Source organism: Lottia gigantea, assembly GCF_000327385.1.
Source record: "Lottia gigantea unplaced genomic scaffold LOTGIsca_24, whole genome shotgun sequence".
Taxonomy (NCBI): domain Eukaryota; kingdom Metazoa; phylum Mollusca; class Gastropoda; family Lottiidae; genus Lottia; species Lottia gigantea.
This window is the reverse complement of record NW_008708707.1, coordinates 1,095,267-1,112,411: the sequence shown is the minus strand read 5'-3', so window position 1 is coordinate 1,112,411 and position 17,145 is coordinate 1,095,267. Positions and strand designations below refer to the sequence as shown.

The following is a 17,145-nucleotide window of genomic DNA, read 5'->3' as shown; positions in this document are numbered from 1 at the left end:
AATCATGTGTTGGCAATGGGACATTCTACATTGTTGAATTTAAATTTTATGGATAATATTAGTGAAAAAATGTATTTTTTTCAGATTGAAAATATACGCACACTTATCAAAGTGACCCGACTAAAATTAGAAGAGATGAATGCAGAATTCGGAAAACATCAGCATCCGCCTCCCTTATATCTTCAGGTAAATTATTTCTGTAGGGTTTTTCTTCTCAAAGAAACCGATGTCACAGTGTCCTGCTCATGAAAATGGCTAAGATATGTCTGGTCTAATCCTTACCAAGTAGAAGGTATGGACATGAGAAATTAAACAGACACCCTGTGCTGCAACAAACCCATATCCAACTCAGAGTGTTTCATTTCTTGTAAATGCTTCTGTCCTTGTAAGATTTCTCTCCTTGGACACTTTGGGGAGTTGAAAATATTTCATTTGCCAAATCATAATCATGAAGGAAAACCTATAACTGTTTCATTTCTTTTAGGAATATGAAGAACTGGCTAATAAAATTCACGAGTATCAGCTTACAGAACAGAAGTTATTAGAACAGATGAGCATAGGTCGAGCTTCACCACCTCCTAGTCCACTACAAATGAAAGAAGAACCTGCTCGGTCGCCAGGACCTCCGATTACACCCAACACTAGTTCAACTAATCTACAGAATTTACCAGCTGGACAGCGGAGTCCACAGCTTCCCTTACGTTCTCCTGGTGCTATAGTTCGAGCATTCTTACCAAGTGATATGGTTACTACAGTAAGTATAAGTGCTGACATGATTTATCGGGGAATTGATGTATCGCGATATACGACATGCTACAATACACGTATGATGAGTCATCATTTTAACGCAGATAATTCTGGACACACACTGCTCAAATTTCGAGGGTCAGCTGAGAACACTATTACTGATTAGCTCAGCTAAAAAATTCTAGTTTCTGGGACTACCTGTCCCTTTAACACTAATTATGTATAATTGTAGGTGATAGCAACTCCTGGTATAACGTTACGAGAGGGGTTAACTAAACCAATGAAACGTAGACAGTTATGTTATAATGATTGTCAAGTCTTCAGACAGGGTACAAGGTAAGTTCGTGCACATTTTTGGGGAAAGTTTCAATTTGAAATATCTTGAGCAAAAATTTTTTTACCTTTTGACCATAACATTTTTTTTTTTCAAAATATTGGATATCATTATTAGGTAATTAAACTATGTGGACTCTCTGAAAGTACATCAAGTGTAGAGTGACAACACTTTATTTTTGGTATATTTCATTGGATCATAAAGGGCTTTTCCTAGAGATCATGATGGGGGTTGTTGGTCTTTCAGAATTCCTCTGACGTGGAATACAGATATGGCTGAACTAGCTGGTCAAGAAGTCTCAGTTGAACTGATTGGTGAAGAGGGAAGGAACAGATCTATGTCTCGTGCTGTTGTTTTACAACATAATTGTGTAAGTAATTTTACTATGATTTCCTTATAGCTCAGTGTTGTCATTTGCAACGAGAGGACTTTCGGGCACATCTAGGGGTCTGATCATATTATGTAGGTTTCATGGACATCATATTGTCAATTAATTTTGATTGGTTGCTCGAAATGAATTACGAAGAATGCTGCTTAATTTCTTCTTTTTAATAAAAAATAATGTAGACTAAAAAAATCATATTGAATAGAGTCTATAGAAAATACCTTATGCTGAAATGTCATTCTTAAAAGGGATACAGGTAGTTGCAACAAATTACTTGAAAATTTTGGATCCATGTCTATTTCACCTTTCGTTTTTATTTTTTCAGGGTCGAAAGACATTTTTCTCAATTACATTCTGTGATATGTGCCATAGTTTATTATTTCAAGGGATACGGTGTCAGACCTGTGGTATCAAATATCATCAACGCTGTGAAGATAAGATACCAAGAAATTGTCAAGGCGATTTAGACGACTATTTTAGACAACGGCAACAAAACAGTCGAGAACAAATACGACAGTAAGTTTCTATTGTGCGAGCAAAGTAAAAAAATTTTGAATTGTTTCTATTATTTTTATGAGAATGGAAATAGCAGCCTCAAAATAGTACTGATAGTCTTAAAATGTCTTTGTTTTGATATAAACATAAACACACATTAAGTCTTTAAAATTTGTTTTTACAGAGGCCCATTTTCAGTTCAAATTTGGCTTTTTGGGGTTGAAATTTCTAGGAGTAAAACGAGTTTCTTATCAATGTAAACATACAAAAGATTATATTTTATCAACACAAAGACATTCTAAGACTATCAGTAGTATTTAGGCTGATATTCCAATAAAAACTATCGAAAAAAATCAAAAAACTGCCTGATGCTGCCTATGAGGTGTAGAAAAGCCCAATTTTAAATATCGATCATTTTTATTTCCAGATATTTAACAGAAAGTTCAACATCAAACAGACCCTCGACAACATCTCCGCGAGTTCGACATCGTAGTCGTCAACCAGCGCCTCAATTAGGCCAGAGAGAGAGATCCACGTCTGCACCTAACGTCTGTCACAATCTGGTCGAAAATGGTGGTTTATCAGATCAGGTAAGCTCTTTGTATCAAGGTGTCTTTGTCTTGCTAACTAGAAAGGTGATTTTATTTTTGAAGGGTGGGGGGGGGGGGGCATGAAAAGTAGACATAGATCAAAGAAAATATGGAAAATTAGGTCATATTCATAGGGGAACCAAGACTTTTCAGATCTGTTAGATGCATGTAGTTTGGACATTTCCATTTAATTCAGTCACACTCATGTTTCCATGGATACCTTTTTATTTTTCAGGAATTCAACAGAAGATTCCTCCATTTACAAGGAAAGGACAGTAAGTATTATTATATCTTGTTATTTTGTTATCGTTTAGTACTCAAATCTGTTGTAATCTGCACAGAAACTAAGCCATAGTCAGTAATACACGTAACTTATAATCAGTAGAAATTGATTGTTATTGTATAACTAATAACAAATGTAGTAAAATAACAAATTGATGTATAAGATATTGTTATGAATATGAATTGTATATAATGGATATTGCTATGGATATAAATAACTTTATAATGGTTATATAGTTGTATTATAGAGTAACAAGTTTGTTAATCGGCTATATTTCTTTCTAAAGTATGTTATGTAATTCTGTAACTAAGGGTGCGCTCGATTGGTGAGATCTGCTCGTTCCTGATTCATGAAATCAACAGAACGTTCAATAAAACAAGTTGAAACAGAGCTCAAAACATATTCCACTTGGGCTGAAAAAATAGTTGGTGCGGACTGCTTTCAAAATGACTGAAAAAGAAATCAATGTGAAAATTTTGAATGTGACATCCGCTTTTGTACCAGTCAATTAGGGACAGAATTGGAACGGACGGAACCTGATCAGGACTCTCCAATTGAGCGCCACCTATGTCAGTATATTCAAGTTGATAAGTCAGTGTCATCCAGTCCCATGTCATAGACAAAATCAATCAGTCCTTTGATAAATATTTAAGATTGAAAGGAGAACTTGATATTTCAGATCCCCACTACCGCCATTTATATAAGGGCAAGAGACACGCTAGTGACAGTGTGGCCTCGAAACCTTTACCTAATAAAGGTATTCTTTCTTAACTAGAGTTGCCTCCCTCTGTCTAACTCTAGATGTTGAAATTCTTGTGTGTGATTTTAGAATCTTTCCTTGTTTTTATTAACTTTTCTTTCACAGTGCTTTAGACTGTTACAAATATTAAGCAAAGTTTTTCAAATCTATTAGCTTAAGCTCCAATTTTCATGTTAGCAAAAGCTCAAGGTACTAGAGCTTAAAACTGTTATACAGGGTGCTACAGGTTTTGCACGTTAAAGATCCCTCGACAGTTGGAAATCGGAAAAAGAGCCAGCTAATGCTACTGCCCTGGCAAAATTTCTCTCGTTGCACCGTGCATGGCGTTGCCCTTCTTGGTTAGCCCACATGGTGCAGAAAAGTACAGGACGTAAAACTCCATTTCATTTGATGATTGCTGAAGCTTCAGGGATTAGGAATATGTCATGTCGTTCTGACAGCATTTTCCTCAAATTTTGATCATATTTTATGCCGAATCTTGGATTAGACCATTTGTATGCAAGCATCTTTTAAACCAGCATGAGATTGCAGTGAAGAAATTGTTTGATGTTTTAATGAATGAATTGTTTGACGTTTTTGGAAAGTCCTTGAATTTCATCTTTAAAGATGGGTTTCCTTATATTTTAGTGTCAAATTAAGCAAACTATTTGATTAATTAGTGTTTCTAATGAATTATCATGTATTCCTAATCATATCATCATGTTCATATTGCATATAATTAAGAGTTTTAACCAATCATAAATGTCCATGTATGTACAGTCTGGATAAACAAAAAAGACTTTTTGACCTTTCTTGATAAGTCACTCATTGGGATTCTGCTGGTAATTCTCTTCTAATTTACGTAATTATGAATTAATTATGGACATGTGAGACAAACTGGTATTTTTCCATGTCATTAGAACACATCTATTTTCTATTCATATAAGTATTAGCATTTTTATTTTCATAAATGAAAAAAGGGAACCCATCTTTCGCCTTTTGATCACTGAGTGTGAATAGAATAACATCTGCTTGGGTTTTAATTCACGTAATTATGTTGCTGGTAGAGCTGTTGTTGCTGTTAGATCTGCAGCAATTTTAAAGGGATTTAAGGCCTTTTGAAGTGGACTTCTATATTGACGCGATATTTTGTCACTTTGACCTCAGTGGTTACAATTTTGCCAATTGAATTTTATGTCATTTTCAATCATTCAGAACCTATTAAATCAAGTTGATCTGAGAAAAGAACAGAATGAAAGCAATTGGAAAATGTATTTTTAAAGGAAATTTCAAAATAATTCTAAAGATTTTCATTGAGGATGATTTTACTGGTTTTGCAAAAAATTTGAAATTCGCCTTGTTTTTCACGAATCCTGGCATATTCAAATAATTTCATCAAAATATATAGAAATAGAATCTAAATCTAATATATAGCAGTCCTTGACCCCATATTCTCGAAATGATCTTAGCGCTAAGATGTCCAAGGTTCTTATTTTCTAACATTAATTCTAGGACATCCTAGCGCTGAGAGCGTTTCGAGTATACGTTGCCTGAAGTCCAATGTCCAAATCTTTGTTCTGTGTCCATTTAACTGACCATGCAATTTATTCAGTTATTCATGTGTTTTATTGTGATATTTTTCAGCCGGCAGTTCCAATACTCTGAAATTACCCCTAAATTATTCTAGTCCAAGCGGAAGTCCAACTAAATCAGCCCAAAGTTCACCAACTAGTTCTTCTAAACTTGTGCGACCTAGAGCAAAATCTGTTGAAACAGAACCAGGCAAAAGGGTAGGTGAAATCTCCTGGAATTTCAGTAGCTTTATAGATTGTGAATGGGTTGTTTATGGCTTCCATTTGCATCATTTCAATATTCTGTCAGATGTTTGTGGATCCTTTGATTAACGAAAGTGCCTAATTGTATACAAATAGAAAAAAATCTTTAATTTTAGAGAGCTTGTCATATTTGAAATGATAATTGGTTACTATATTAAAATTAAAGTTTTTTTAATCTTTATTTTAGAGAGCTTGCCGTGATTTCAATGAAGATTGGTTACTGATTGTTTGAATTTACTTTATCTTTTATTTTAGAGAGCTCGTCGTGATTCCAATGATGATTGGGAAATATCTAATGATGAAATAGAACTTGGTGATAGAATAGGTTCAGGATCATTTGGAACTGTATTTAAAGGACATTGGCATGGACCAGTGGCCATTAAAAAATTAAATGTTATAGATCCTACTCCAGCTCAACTACAAGCTTTTAAAAATGAAGTTGCTGTGTTAAGGTCAGTTGCTAGTAAACATTTCTTGTTTTGAATTATGAGAGCCTTAGTGACTTTAGCTTGGTTCCTTGCTTTCCAGGAGCGCTAAAGTTGGCTCAAGTTGTTTTCTCTTGCCAGTGTTGTTGGTTGGGAAAGAGATGCTCAAAGAGATTAGGGTGGTTGAAGGCAAGGGCTAGATTAGAGATTAGGGTGGTTGAGAACTGGCTAGATTAGAGATTAGGGTGGTTGAAGGCACTGGCTAGATTAGAGATTAGGGTGGTTGAAGGCACTGGCTAGATTAGAGATTAGGGTGGTTGAAGGCACTGGCTAGATTAGAGATTAGGGTGGTTGAAGTCACTGGCTAGTTTAGAGATTACGTTGGTTGAAGTCACTGGTGGCTAGATCCATAATGATGTTCTTATTTATTTAAAGGACATTTTATGTACGTACCCACAGCAGAAAATTACATTACATTAACATTTTATTTACAGAAAGACACGTCACGTGAATATATTGCTGTTTATGGGATGTGTGTCGAAGCCTCATCTTGAAATTGTCACTCAATGGTGTGATGGACACAGTCTGTACCAACATTTACACGTTAAAGATACTAAATTTAGAATGGATCAGATTATAATGATTGCTAAACAGTCAGCACAGGGCATGGAGTAAGTTTCTTATTTACTTGTTTACCGTGATCTTAGATTTTTTGATTTTGTGTCTTTGAACCCTTTGATTCCTGAGTGTAAATGAAATATACTGTCATATACCCTGAACTCTTAGTAATAAAAGTAAAAGTGTATGATGTTAACGTTGTATGATGTCACTTAGTAACAGCTGGTATACCGTCTGCTTGGGTCTGCTTGGGTATATGTTGCGTTAGTGTGTGGACGGTAAACTGGCTGCTAGGGTTGAAAGGGTTAAGGCCTGAAAGAGATTGTAAAACAGTGTTTTCATCCGTGTTTGTGTATCAGGTACACTAAAAGGTTACATTTGAATTATTCTGATGTCCCATTTGAGGACTCTGATCCTGTAATTCCAGAAAAACTTGCCTTGATATAATGCCACTATCCCAAAAACTCTAGACTCACTTGACATTTGTGATAGTGATATCATAATCTAGTCATGAATTTTTCAATTGCTGGAACCACAGAATTTAGTTTTTGATTTTGCAGTTTTGTATGCCTTCTCTTTTATTTCAGTTATCTTCATGCGAAAAATATCATACACAGAGATTTAAAGTCAAATAGTATCCTTTTCTATAAAATCTGCCAGATTGACGGTACAAATAGCCAGTGCATTAAAGTAATGTGCAGTTTCCATTCAATATCTACAAATTTTATATTTTAAACTGTGGTTTCTACTTAGGTATTTATTACACTGAAAACATGGTTCTTTTTGTCAAAATTTCCCTCATTGTACACTTGATGTCCATCTTCAATGGTGTAGTAAGATTAATGACAATATATACAAATCGTCAGGTCATTATTCTGATATCTTTAACCAATATAAGATATATTTTTAACGGAGGTATTATCTGATAATATGACTGTCAAGATTGGAGATTTCGGTCTGGCTACGGTAAAAACAAGATGGAGTGGATCTCATCAATTTCAACAACCAACTGGTTCTATACTCTGGATGGTGAGTGTTGTATTTAATACTAGAATCTTCAAAGACAGTCAGAGAGGCTTGTGACTTAATGTACTATCCAAGCATTGGCAGTAATCAATGAATTTTTCTAAGCCAGTTCTATCTGTTTACAATACATGGAAAGAGCGTCTAGAAAAAACATCATGTTTTTATTTTTCCTCTGTCAGTGATGTACATTTGAGAGGCCTATCCCTTGGATAGAATTAGAAACCAAGTCCCTGCCTAATGCATACAGATTGTCCATGCTACAAGTCTGGCAAATTTTCAGTCCTTTTCTTAATAAGTTACTGTCAGAAAACAAAATGTAAACCTTGATTTCGTTTTTTTTTTATTTGTAGGCTCCTGAGGTAATTCGTATGAAAGAACATAATCCCTACACATTTCAATCTGATGTTTATGCATTTGGTATTGTGTTATATGAACTCATGACTGGAGAATTGCCTTATAGTAATATCAGCAATAAGGACCAGGTAAGTCAAGTTTTTGACAACAACCTCCACCCCCATAAATTTGCATAATCTTACCATCGCCCTGACTGTCCGTTCAAAATTAAATGAAAGGTATAACTGTGTTCTATTTTAGAAAGGATATTTATGTTATATATAACTTTGTTCTATTTTAGATCTTATTTATGGTTGGTAAAGGTTATTTAAGACCAGATGTCAATAAGGCTAGATCTGATACACCTAAAGCATTTAAACGTCACATGTTAGACTCATGTCAATATGAATGGGAGAATAGACCATTGTTTCAACAGGTATGGTAGCCATCTTTTTGACCTTAAAACCTTTTATTTCTGCGTTATTTTGCTACGGACATTTTTATTTTTAGTGCAAGTATATGTTAATTTGAACCTGCCAGTGAACAGGTGGGACAATGAATCAAGGCCCTGTGTGCTGCAGTCTATGTAAAAGATATCTCAATAATAGGCTAATGCTGCTATTCTGGGGAAATTTACCTCATTCCACACTGCATTAAGTTAAATTTCCACACAGTTGATTTTCATTTCATTTCACGCTGCATTGCAATTAACTACCAAAAATATTCAAATTAAGGGTGTAAAACTCCACTTTATTTCTTTTCAGCTTCTTGCATCATTAGAATCTTTATACAGTAGTATACCAAAGATAAAACGCAGTAAATCTGAACCGGCAATACACAGGACGGATTCCTTCGATCTGGACTATCGCTATATGTGTCCTTCACCTAAAACTCCCATAAACTCTCAGTTTCTACAGTTTAACTTTATTCACGCAGGCGATTACTGACTACGCTAGTGTACAACTCGAGTTTTATTCCCCAATTACTAGAATCTAAGTCATTTATCTATTGAAATTACTCTCCAAATACTAATATACTTTATATAGTGGGTTGAAGACAGGTACAGCTTGATGTACTGTGTGTAGATGGACTTGCTGACATGTACATTGATGTAGTGTACACATGGACTTCCTGACTCCTGACATGTACATTGATGTAGTGTGCAGAGTTTACATTATGTACATTGATGCACAATGTTGACTTGACAGTGGTATAAAGTGATACATCAATTTACAGAGTGGTACAGTGTGATATATCAAGTTACAGAATGGTAGAGTGTGGTACATCATTTTACAGTATGGTACAGTGTGGTACATCAATTTACAGAATGGTACAGTGTGGTACATCAATTTACAGAATGGTACAGTGTGGTACATCAATTTACAATGTGGCACATCAATTTGCATTGTGGCACATCAATTTACATTGTGGTACAGTGTGGTACATCAATTAACAATGTGGTAAATCAGTTAAGAGTCAGGACTGTGTTTACTTATTGGAACTAACACCACTCTTAATCTCTTTTCAATCCATGACCAAGGCCAGTGCTTTTTTGGGGAATTTCATTCTTTTTTCCTTTTGAGGTGAAGCTGCTTTTTTGTGATAAACTTGAAATCTTTAAGTCTGAAAATTATTGATAGATACAAATACATTTGTATACTCGTGCATGGAACCTGAAACAAGAATTTTGCAAGACTTAAGCACTTTTTTGCTGAAAATTGCTGCCATTTATAAGACCAGGCTTTATTACAAGTTCCATGCAGAACAAAATATAGCTTATACAAAGGAAATAATTGTAAATATATGTGTATATATTATTTTGATAATTGTATTATTTATCTGAGAAGAAAATTGACAAGGTTTTACGATGATCTTTTTTTAGATTGGTGCATTGTTATTTTCTTCATTTCTTGGCTTTTACCGACATGTTTTTCATTAATTCAAAAACCATCTCACTGTTCTGCTTTGAGTGGGTTTTGGTTAGACCTAGACCATCTTAAGATCTAGGAGACAATCCAACTCCCTTCGCTCTGACTCGGAGGTCAAAAGCTATCCCACTGTACTGGCTTGAGTGGGTTTTGGTTGAAACCAGGCAGGCTGAAGCTCAGTGAGTCAGAGAGTTGAATTATTTACATGACATCATTTGCTTGGTTATATCAAACAAATGGTGGTTGTGTGTTCTTATCTCAATCAGTGTATATCTATGACCTTGATTCCAACTCACTATTGGTCAAGCCACATATGGTCAAATAGGTCAGTAAAAGCCAAGAAATGAACTGTAAAGTATTTGAAAGGTGACGTTTTTATCTACTGTGTCTTTCTCATTTGTTTTTAGCCTCATTCCTAGATCTGCTGCTGTGATGATACAAGTTCAAGGACATTTAGAGATCAAGGTCGTTTTATTTGATTGTGTCTTGTATATTTTATCAGATTCATTGAGGCGGTTTTATCTTCTGATGCACTGTGTCTCATACTGTATTTTAGTGTGTATATAATATAGGTATTAAAGGGATACTGTCGTCTAAATACGCTTTAATACTCAACTCTAGAATTAAGCATATGTCCAGTTGGAATTGTGCAAATTGATGCCATCTGTGTCCCAGATACACATAAATACTTTCAAAAACCTCTTTACAATATAGTCATATAATTTCACTTGAATTTTTGGAAACTATTTATGTGTATCGGGGACGATGCTAGCATAGTTTTGCACTATCTAATTTACTTTATAAGATTTTGGTAAATTGTGGTCGTATGTTCTCATCTCAGTCATCTGGTCCTGTGTCCTTGAATCTAGTCGATCAATCTAAAAGATCCATGTCGAGGACCAGCTGGAAGACGGATCCTTGTGAACTCAAGTTGTTATTCTTGTGTCTCTCTGTTCAAGAAATTGAATAGAAGTTTTATCAAGTGTTATAATTACACGAGTGTATCCCTTTAATGAAATATCTGAATGGATGTTAAACTGAATGCACTGGTTGAGTGATAATGATGTACATAGTGTTATATATTTATTTCACAGTTAGAAAGAAAGAATGAATGATTATGTATTCCTTATTATGTATACCTTTTTGGGTGGTCAGTCATTTGGAACAGTTACAGTCCAGTTATGTTTTGATTCAATAGAATATTTTAAAGCTTTTGAACTAAATGTATTAGGCATGTATCAGTAGCAGAGCCAAAGGGAAGGGAGCAGAGGGGGCAGTCGCCCCCCTCTCAGACCCGAAAGCAAGTTTTGGGGGGAAAAATCTCATAACTAGGTTAGGCAAACTCAGATATTTCACCCTCCTCCCTCAGACTTAAACCTGGCTCCTCCACTGGCATGTATACTCAGTAAAATGGGCCAAGATAATACTTTTGGGTGTGTCTAACCTGGTTTTGCCTTTGCAGTCTAGTCATTGGGATGGGAAATTGAAGTCTTTTCTCTTACAGGTTTGGATTGGACAGTGAATCGAGATCTTTTCTGTCATATGCTGCTGCAAAATTTACCTTATTGCACACTTCATTAAAATGTCTGTATGCGATGAAACATTGTCCTACTATATTGACTTTTCAAAATAATTCTTCTGACCTATTGACCTTTAAGTTAAAAGATTAAAAATGTTTTCCTGTTTTAAAGACATGTTTTCATTTGTAAGGAAAAGTTATTTTCTTCTTTTCTGGTGTGAGATTTTAAACATGGCTGATGTAGTCATGTTAACAGCAAACTAAACTCTAGCTGGTCAAAAAGTTTCTAAATTTTGACCTATAGATTTTAATGTTATTGAATGGATCCAAATCTGTTATCCATTTACTGAGATTTGTTACTCAATGATTTTCGATTTTCTCTCTCTGAATAGAAGTTAATTTGAATTTTTTGGATCAAAAGTTGTTATCCTGTTATTTAAATTTTCAAATTACCAATAACAATTGTTACCTTACTATTATTAAATAAGTTATTTAATAATTTTCAATATTTGTGTAGGCCAATGGACAATATGTGTAATTCAAAATTTTGTATCAAAATTTGTTATCCATTAATAACAATTTTAATTCCAAATTTTCATTCTTTAAATTTGTAATTCCAGTTTTTCGGGTCAAAATTTGCAAACTACAACAATGTTTATAAATCTCATTAAAATTTGTTATCGAAAAGGCTATTTAATTTGTATACAAGAAGGCGACTTATTGATGCTAATTTACAAAAAACTTGGTGCAATTTTATTATAAAGCATGATTGTTTTTAAGTATGTATTTGTATACTTGTGTATATTATCTGCTTTTGTATTATTAAGCATGTATAATATTTAATGTAAATATCTATATATATATATATATATAAGTCATGTTTATTGTTTGTGAATTTATTTAAACATTTTGTAAATAAGTGTATAATATTATCAGCTTTGTAAATAAGTGAATTTACTTCTAAATAGAACATTCAATGTACATCGGTCTTTTCATTTGATAGTATTAGCTATTAGATTTGACTTTTGACTACCAAAAACTTGACTTAATGCCACATACATTTAAACTCAAGGACTTTTTTTTTTGTTTTAATTTTTGACAATTGAAATGAAAGGACCATATCCTATTTTCTGCCGCTTATCTTGTTAGGGAAACTCTACAAAACCAATTCTACCAAAACAGCTGGGGACACCATCAATTTGCACCATTCCTATTTTCAGTCAGGACTGTTTGGACTTAAAATTAGAACAGTGAAAATTGATGCTATCAGTGTCCCGGATATTAATAAAAGTGTAAGAAACCTCTTGACAATCCCTTTCATAAATGACTCGAGAGAGATTTTGATATATTTTATTAGGAATATATAGGATAGTTTTCAACGGTTAAATATAACAATTTCTCCACAAAACAGAATTACAAATATACATAGACATATTATACAATAGGGGGAAATATTAGTTTTATTAAAAATGGAATGTTGTTAAATATTACCGAATAAAATTTAAGGAATTCCTTTTAAGATTGAATATATATTATGATACAAAATCAGTCTTCTCCTGAAAAATATTCACATAATTTTTAAAAAATAAACTGTTTTCTCCATCATGAAAAATGATATGACAATTTTTCTAACCTGGAAATACGGCAGGTCACTTGCAAAGACATTTCTATATTTCCACAACTAAAATATCAATTCCTACAGGCTATTTTATAATGCAGAGGTAGAATTTATAAGGGAATTCTTTTTTCTAATATATCCATTGCTAATTATTTATCTTTTAAAGGAATATAGGCATCTAATTATTAGCTTTATCGGCTGATGAAGATGAATTTTTGCGACCTGTATCACTTTACAGAATGTAAATCCATTGCTTGGGGCATCTACTATTGAACTGATAACAGTGGGTTTGAACTCTCAAGGTATTTTGATGATAGTCCCTGTGCCTCTGATATCAGCCTTCTCTTCTTTTACCCCTTAATACTTAATAATTAGATGACTATTTTACTGTAATAAATTTTAAAAAATGCCCATCTGATATATTAGTAATATGATGATTATACTGAAATGATTTTGTTATATCTGAGCATTTTAGTGGCATATACAACACATATTACATATATTTGGCAATCAAAGGAATTTGTTCGGTCCCTTCTGAAAACCTTTGAGCTCCTAATGAAACTCTCAGAGCTCCTTGTGACACTCTGAGCTGACTCTGATACTTATTGAACTCTTTATGAAACCCTCTGAGTTCTTTGAGAAACTCTATGAAACTCTGTGAGCTCCAGGTGAACTCAAGGTGCTCCAGGTGAAACTTTTTGAGCTCTTTCTGAAACTTTATGATACTAATTCCAGGTGAACTTCTTCAGCCCAGGTGAAACTTTGAGCTCTTTCTGAAAATTCGTGATGTGAAAATCTTTGAGATCAATTTAATGCCTTGATCAGGAAGAGTATAGGCTAATAGTAATTGGATCCAAAATATAAAAAGAATTTGAATAACCAGGAATAACAATTTTACAGTAATCCTAAAGTTCATGAAAATATTCCAATCCATAAAATCAAAAGATTATCAATTTTTTTTCGAATGCCTTCACCTTAATGCAGGCACAACAGCGACAGTTTAATAAGATTGGCATATTAGCAACCATTTTGAGCATAGCCCCCACGAAATATATTTAAATTTAAATAACATTACTACCAATGCCAAGGGGAAACAAATAGTTGCGTTTGAGATCGCTGGTAGACAGTTGATTATAGCAAACATTGTCTCTTTGATTAAAATGAAAATGAGTTTTATGAAAATGTGCTGTAGTCGTTAAAACCTCTGCTTCTTCATTCTTATACGCTGCTACGAAATTCGTCGAAAAGTTTTCATGGCGCACATCCAAAGAATCCAAAACCCACTGAATTTTAACGTCACTCAATAGTCTTTTATGCTGTGGAGTTTTCACTTCTTTCATGCGTCGTTTGGTTTTCTCCAAAATTTTTTCAAATTTTTCTCCATGTAAAGGGCTTGCTGGTGTAATAAGGGTGCACTTAAATCCAGTTCCTTTGTTACGTATCATTAGCAACATGCATTGAAACAAGCGCTCTGAGTCTATGTTAGGGGTCACCACATAAACACAAGCCCCAACTCCAAACCAATCATTTAGTAATGTCTTCCATAATTTCATTATAAAATCGTGGGTCATTATGCCCCCTCCATCTGGTATCATATCTAATAAGTCTTGAATCTGAAAAAGAAAAAATTAATAATTAAGGATAAAGCTACTTTTGTACTGTCAAAGATGTTGTCCTTCAGCAAAATATTTGGAAATATGAGCAACAAATTTATTGAAGAGCAATATGAATTTTAGATAGGCAATGTCATGCAGTGTGCAATGAAGGAAGAATTCAATGTAATACTTACATCTTCTTCTAGTTTATCCAGCTGTAAAAATCTGGACACTGAATTGGAAGACATGGACACCATTGTTTCTGTTTCTTCTAGGGATCCTTCTTCTAATAAATCTCCTAAACATTCTACTATCCATTGCCAATGGTTCTTTCCTGAAATTTACAAAGGAAACTTTTGTACAGTTCAATTTTTAATGGAGATATACTCTCGAAGCATTCACACCACAGTATTTCAGCCATTTGTAGGCCTATATGCCTGGATGGAAATTGTATAGGCCATGTAGGCCTATGACATCACTAGGGTGGCAATTATAAATGGATGACATCACTAGGGGCAATTGTAAATGGATAAAAGGCCTGGGGTGGAAATTGTAAATAGAGCAAATCACTAGGGTGGAAATTGTAAATGGGGTGAAACCACTACATCATGCCCTAGGGGGCCTATGGTACCGTTACCCTTATTTAGGCCTATAATAGCAGTTGACATACCTGTTACTTTGAGCATTCCAATTTCTTTATTCAATTTTAAAGTGACATTGGTCATAGGCTTCAGTTTAATAATTTCATTCTTCTCTAGACAGTTGACAGAGGGGTATTTCTTTTTTAGGGTTTCGAGCCACCAGTTGGAAACCTCTGGGGTGTTACAGGTGATGATCACTTCCGCTCCCTCATCGAAAAAATCCAGGTGGTACCGAGTTGGCGTGCCCCATATCGCTGCCAAAACACGACGACGATCTTTCTTCATAGACATTTTATCAAAAGTTCACATGGAAATTTCAAACTTAAGACATCTTCCTGATTCGAAACTGGATCGAATTTTTCACAAGTTCCGTAGTTCGTAGCCCCTAATCCTATTCCAAAAATATTTTCAACACCTGAAAGTAATTACTGAAGATCCCTTTGATCACACCGCTTATTTATCTTATAAACAAACAGATCAGAAAACTGATATTATCCTAAAACAAACGAAAAGTTTACGAGATTTAACAAATATGTAAACAATATGGCGACAAGACTACACCTGAACGCTGGTGACAGAGTCATCTGATTGGTTAGCTATTTTGGTCCACCAATCATATCGCAGATGACGTCACGACAGGTAAGGTAAACTACAGGTAAGTTGTCCCGATCTACAGGTGATCTCTTATTCTATTAAATTGCTTGTAGATAGTCTGGATAATCGAAGCACTCTTAATCATTGCCCATTATTATCTTTAAATGATTATGAAATGCAAATATTTACGTAGTTAGTCATGATTGAAGAGACGTGGGGGATGAATCTATTCAATTGCCTTATATACATAATGTAAATAAGATGAAGTGATGCAAAACAAACACGAATGCATGAGAGTTAGATAGGGCAATGCACAGGCCAGAAAGCCCTTAGAAATATTAGTATTATCATATAACTACATTCTGTCGTTGCATGTGTAATAATCCCAAATTATATTTATTTTTGTAAACAGCTTCTTTGTATTTGGGCATTTTCTCACAATAATTTGAATTGTGATTTGCTACGATTATGGATATCCCATTAAACATTAAAATATTATACATGAGCAAGAGAAGGAGAACATTTCGGATTCATTTTTATTCACGTTATTATAAAAGAGTTTTCGGACTATGGGGAGATAACTCTCATATGTTATTGACCTTGACCTTTTCTTTACTTGGCAATGTTCAATGTTTTGGAGAAACTGACGAAATTTATTTTCCCTTTTCTTAGACGATTAAAGATTTGGCATCTGGCACAATGATGTCAGTTTTCAATAGATTTATTTGTCGGTCATGTAGCGTTTATCTGAATATACCAAAAACTACAGTGAGTGTGTAGTCTTGTTTGTTCCATCCATGTGCGACGGTTCTCACTCGCCGACTATGTTCTGAAGCAGAGTTATGCAATGATGACAATATTTACCTGAAGCCAATAGAGGCACACAACTCTTTTGCAATTGCATGGGCATAGGATTTTAGATGTCCTCCCAAGTTTAAGCTCTTCTTCTTCTGTTGCATCAGATGCATTTCAATTACATTCATTTAAAATACATAAAGTTTTCTCTGCATGCCTTTCACACAACAATTTTAAAAATGTCCTTCAAAAAAATCCTTACAAAATTATTCAACTGAGGCACTGGATCCAAACAGGAGCTATAAGTTATGCTATGTAAAAAGAATAACACTTCCAACAGGCATAAATTCAACCAAATTCTTAGCCCTCTCCATGAAACAGTTCCTTCAGATTTTATTTTGTTTGCATTTAAAATGTTAGAAATTGTATTATAATTCTTGTTTCTAACAGAATAAAATTACACAGATAAGAGGACTTAGATTATCCAAAAGTTTAGGAGAAACCAACAAAAAAAAGCCAGGACCAGATGTCATTGGCGGAGCTAAGAAAATTCGGCAAGAAGGGGTGAGTCATATATCCTATATAGTGTTGTGTAAGCCCTCATAGAGGAACTTTCATTGGAATTTTTGCTTCGTTAAGAGAGGT

General features: G+C 34.2%; 2 protein-coding genes across 2 annotated transcripts; one reads left to right on the top strand and one right to left on the bottom strand.

The window, feature by feature from the left end:
- Positions 1-69: 69 nt before the first annotated feature.
- Positions 70-8,757, top strand: LOTGIDRAFT_116428 (hypothetical protein; the record flags this gene model as incomplete). Its single annotated transcript, XM_009055301.1, has 15 exons — positions 70-186; positions 485-644; positions 720-764; positions 987-1,083; positions 1,328-1,433; positions 1,792-1,963; positions 2,400-2,534; positions 5,218-5,363; positions 5,664-5,864; positions 6,332-6,504; positions 7,039-7,085; positions 7,350-7,480; positions 7,828-7,959; positions 8,112-8,246; positions 8,575-8,757. The coding sequence occupies 15 exons, from the start codon at positions 70-72 to the stop codon at positions 8,755-8,757; spliced, it is 1,980 nt and encodes a 659-aa protein (XP_009053549.1).
- Positions 8,758-13,785: 5,028 nt separating this feature from the next.
- LOTGIDRAFT_231918 (hypothetical protein) lies at positions 13,786-15,651 on the bottom strand. The gene is made up of 3 exons (XM_009055300.1): positions 15,141-15,651; positions 14,665-14,804; positions 13,786-14,488 (listed from the first exon to the last, which is right to left on the bottom strand). Exons 1-3 carry the CDS (start codon positions 15,400-15,402, stop codon positions 13,937-13,939), a joined length of 954 nt encoding a protein of 317 aa, XP_009053548.1. The 5' UTR covers positions 15,403-15,651; the 3' UTR covers positions 13,786-13,936.
- Between the last annotated feature and the right edge of the window lie 1,494 nt (positions 15,652-17,145).

What these genes read in the sequence shown, in the direction of transcription:
- LOTGIDRAFT_231918 (XM_009055300.1), bottom strand. Translation starts at nt 15,402, where the DNA reads ATGTCTATGAAGAAAGATCGTCGTCGTGTTTTGGCAGCGATATGGGGC. An exon ending in TGGAATGCTCAAAGTAACAG is followed by an intron (nt 14,805 to 15,140) that starts GTATGTCAACTG and finishes TGTAAATTTCAG; the next exon opens with GAAAGAACCATTGGCAATGG. An exon ending in TGGATAAACTAGAAGAAGAT is followed by an intron (nt 14,489 to 14,664) that starts GTAAGTATTACA and finishes TTTCTTTTTCAG; the next exon opens with ATTCAAGACTTATTAGATAT.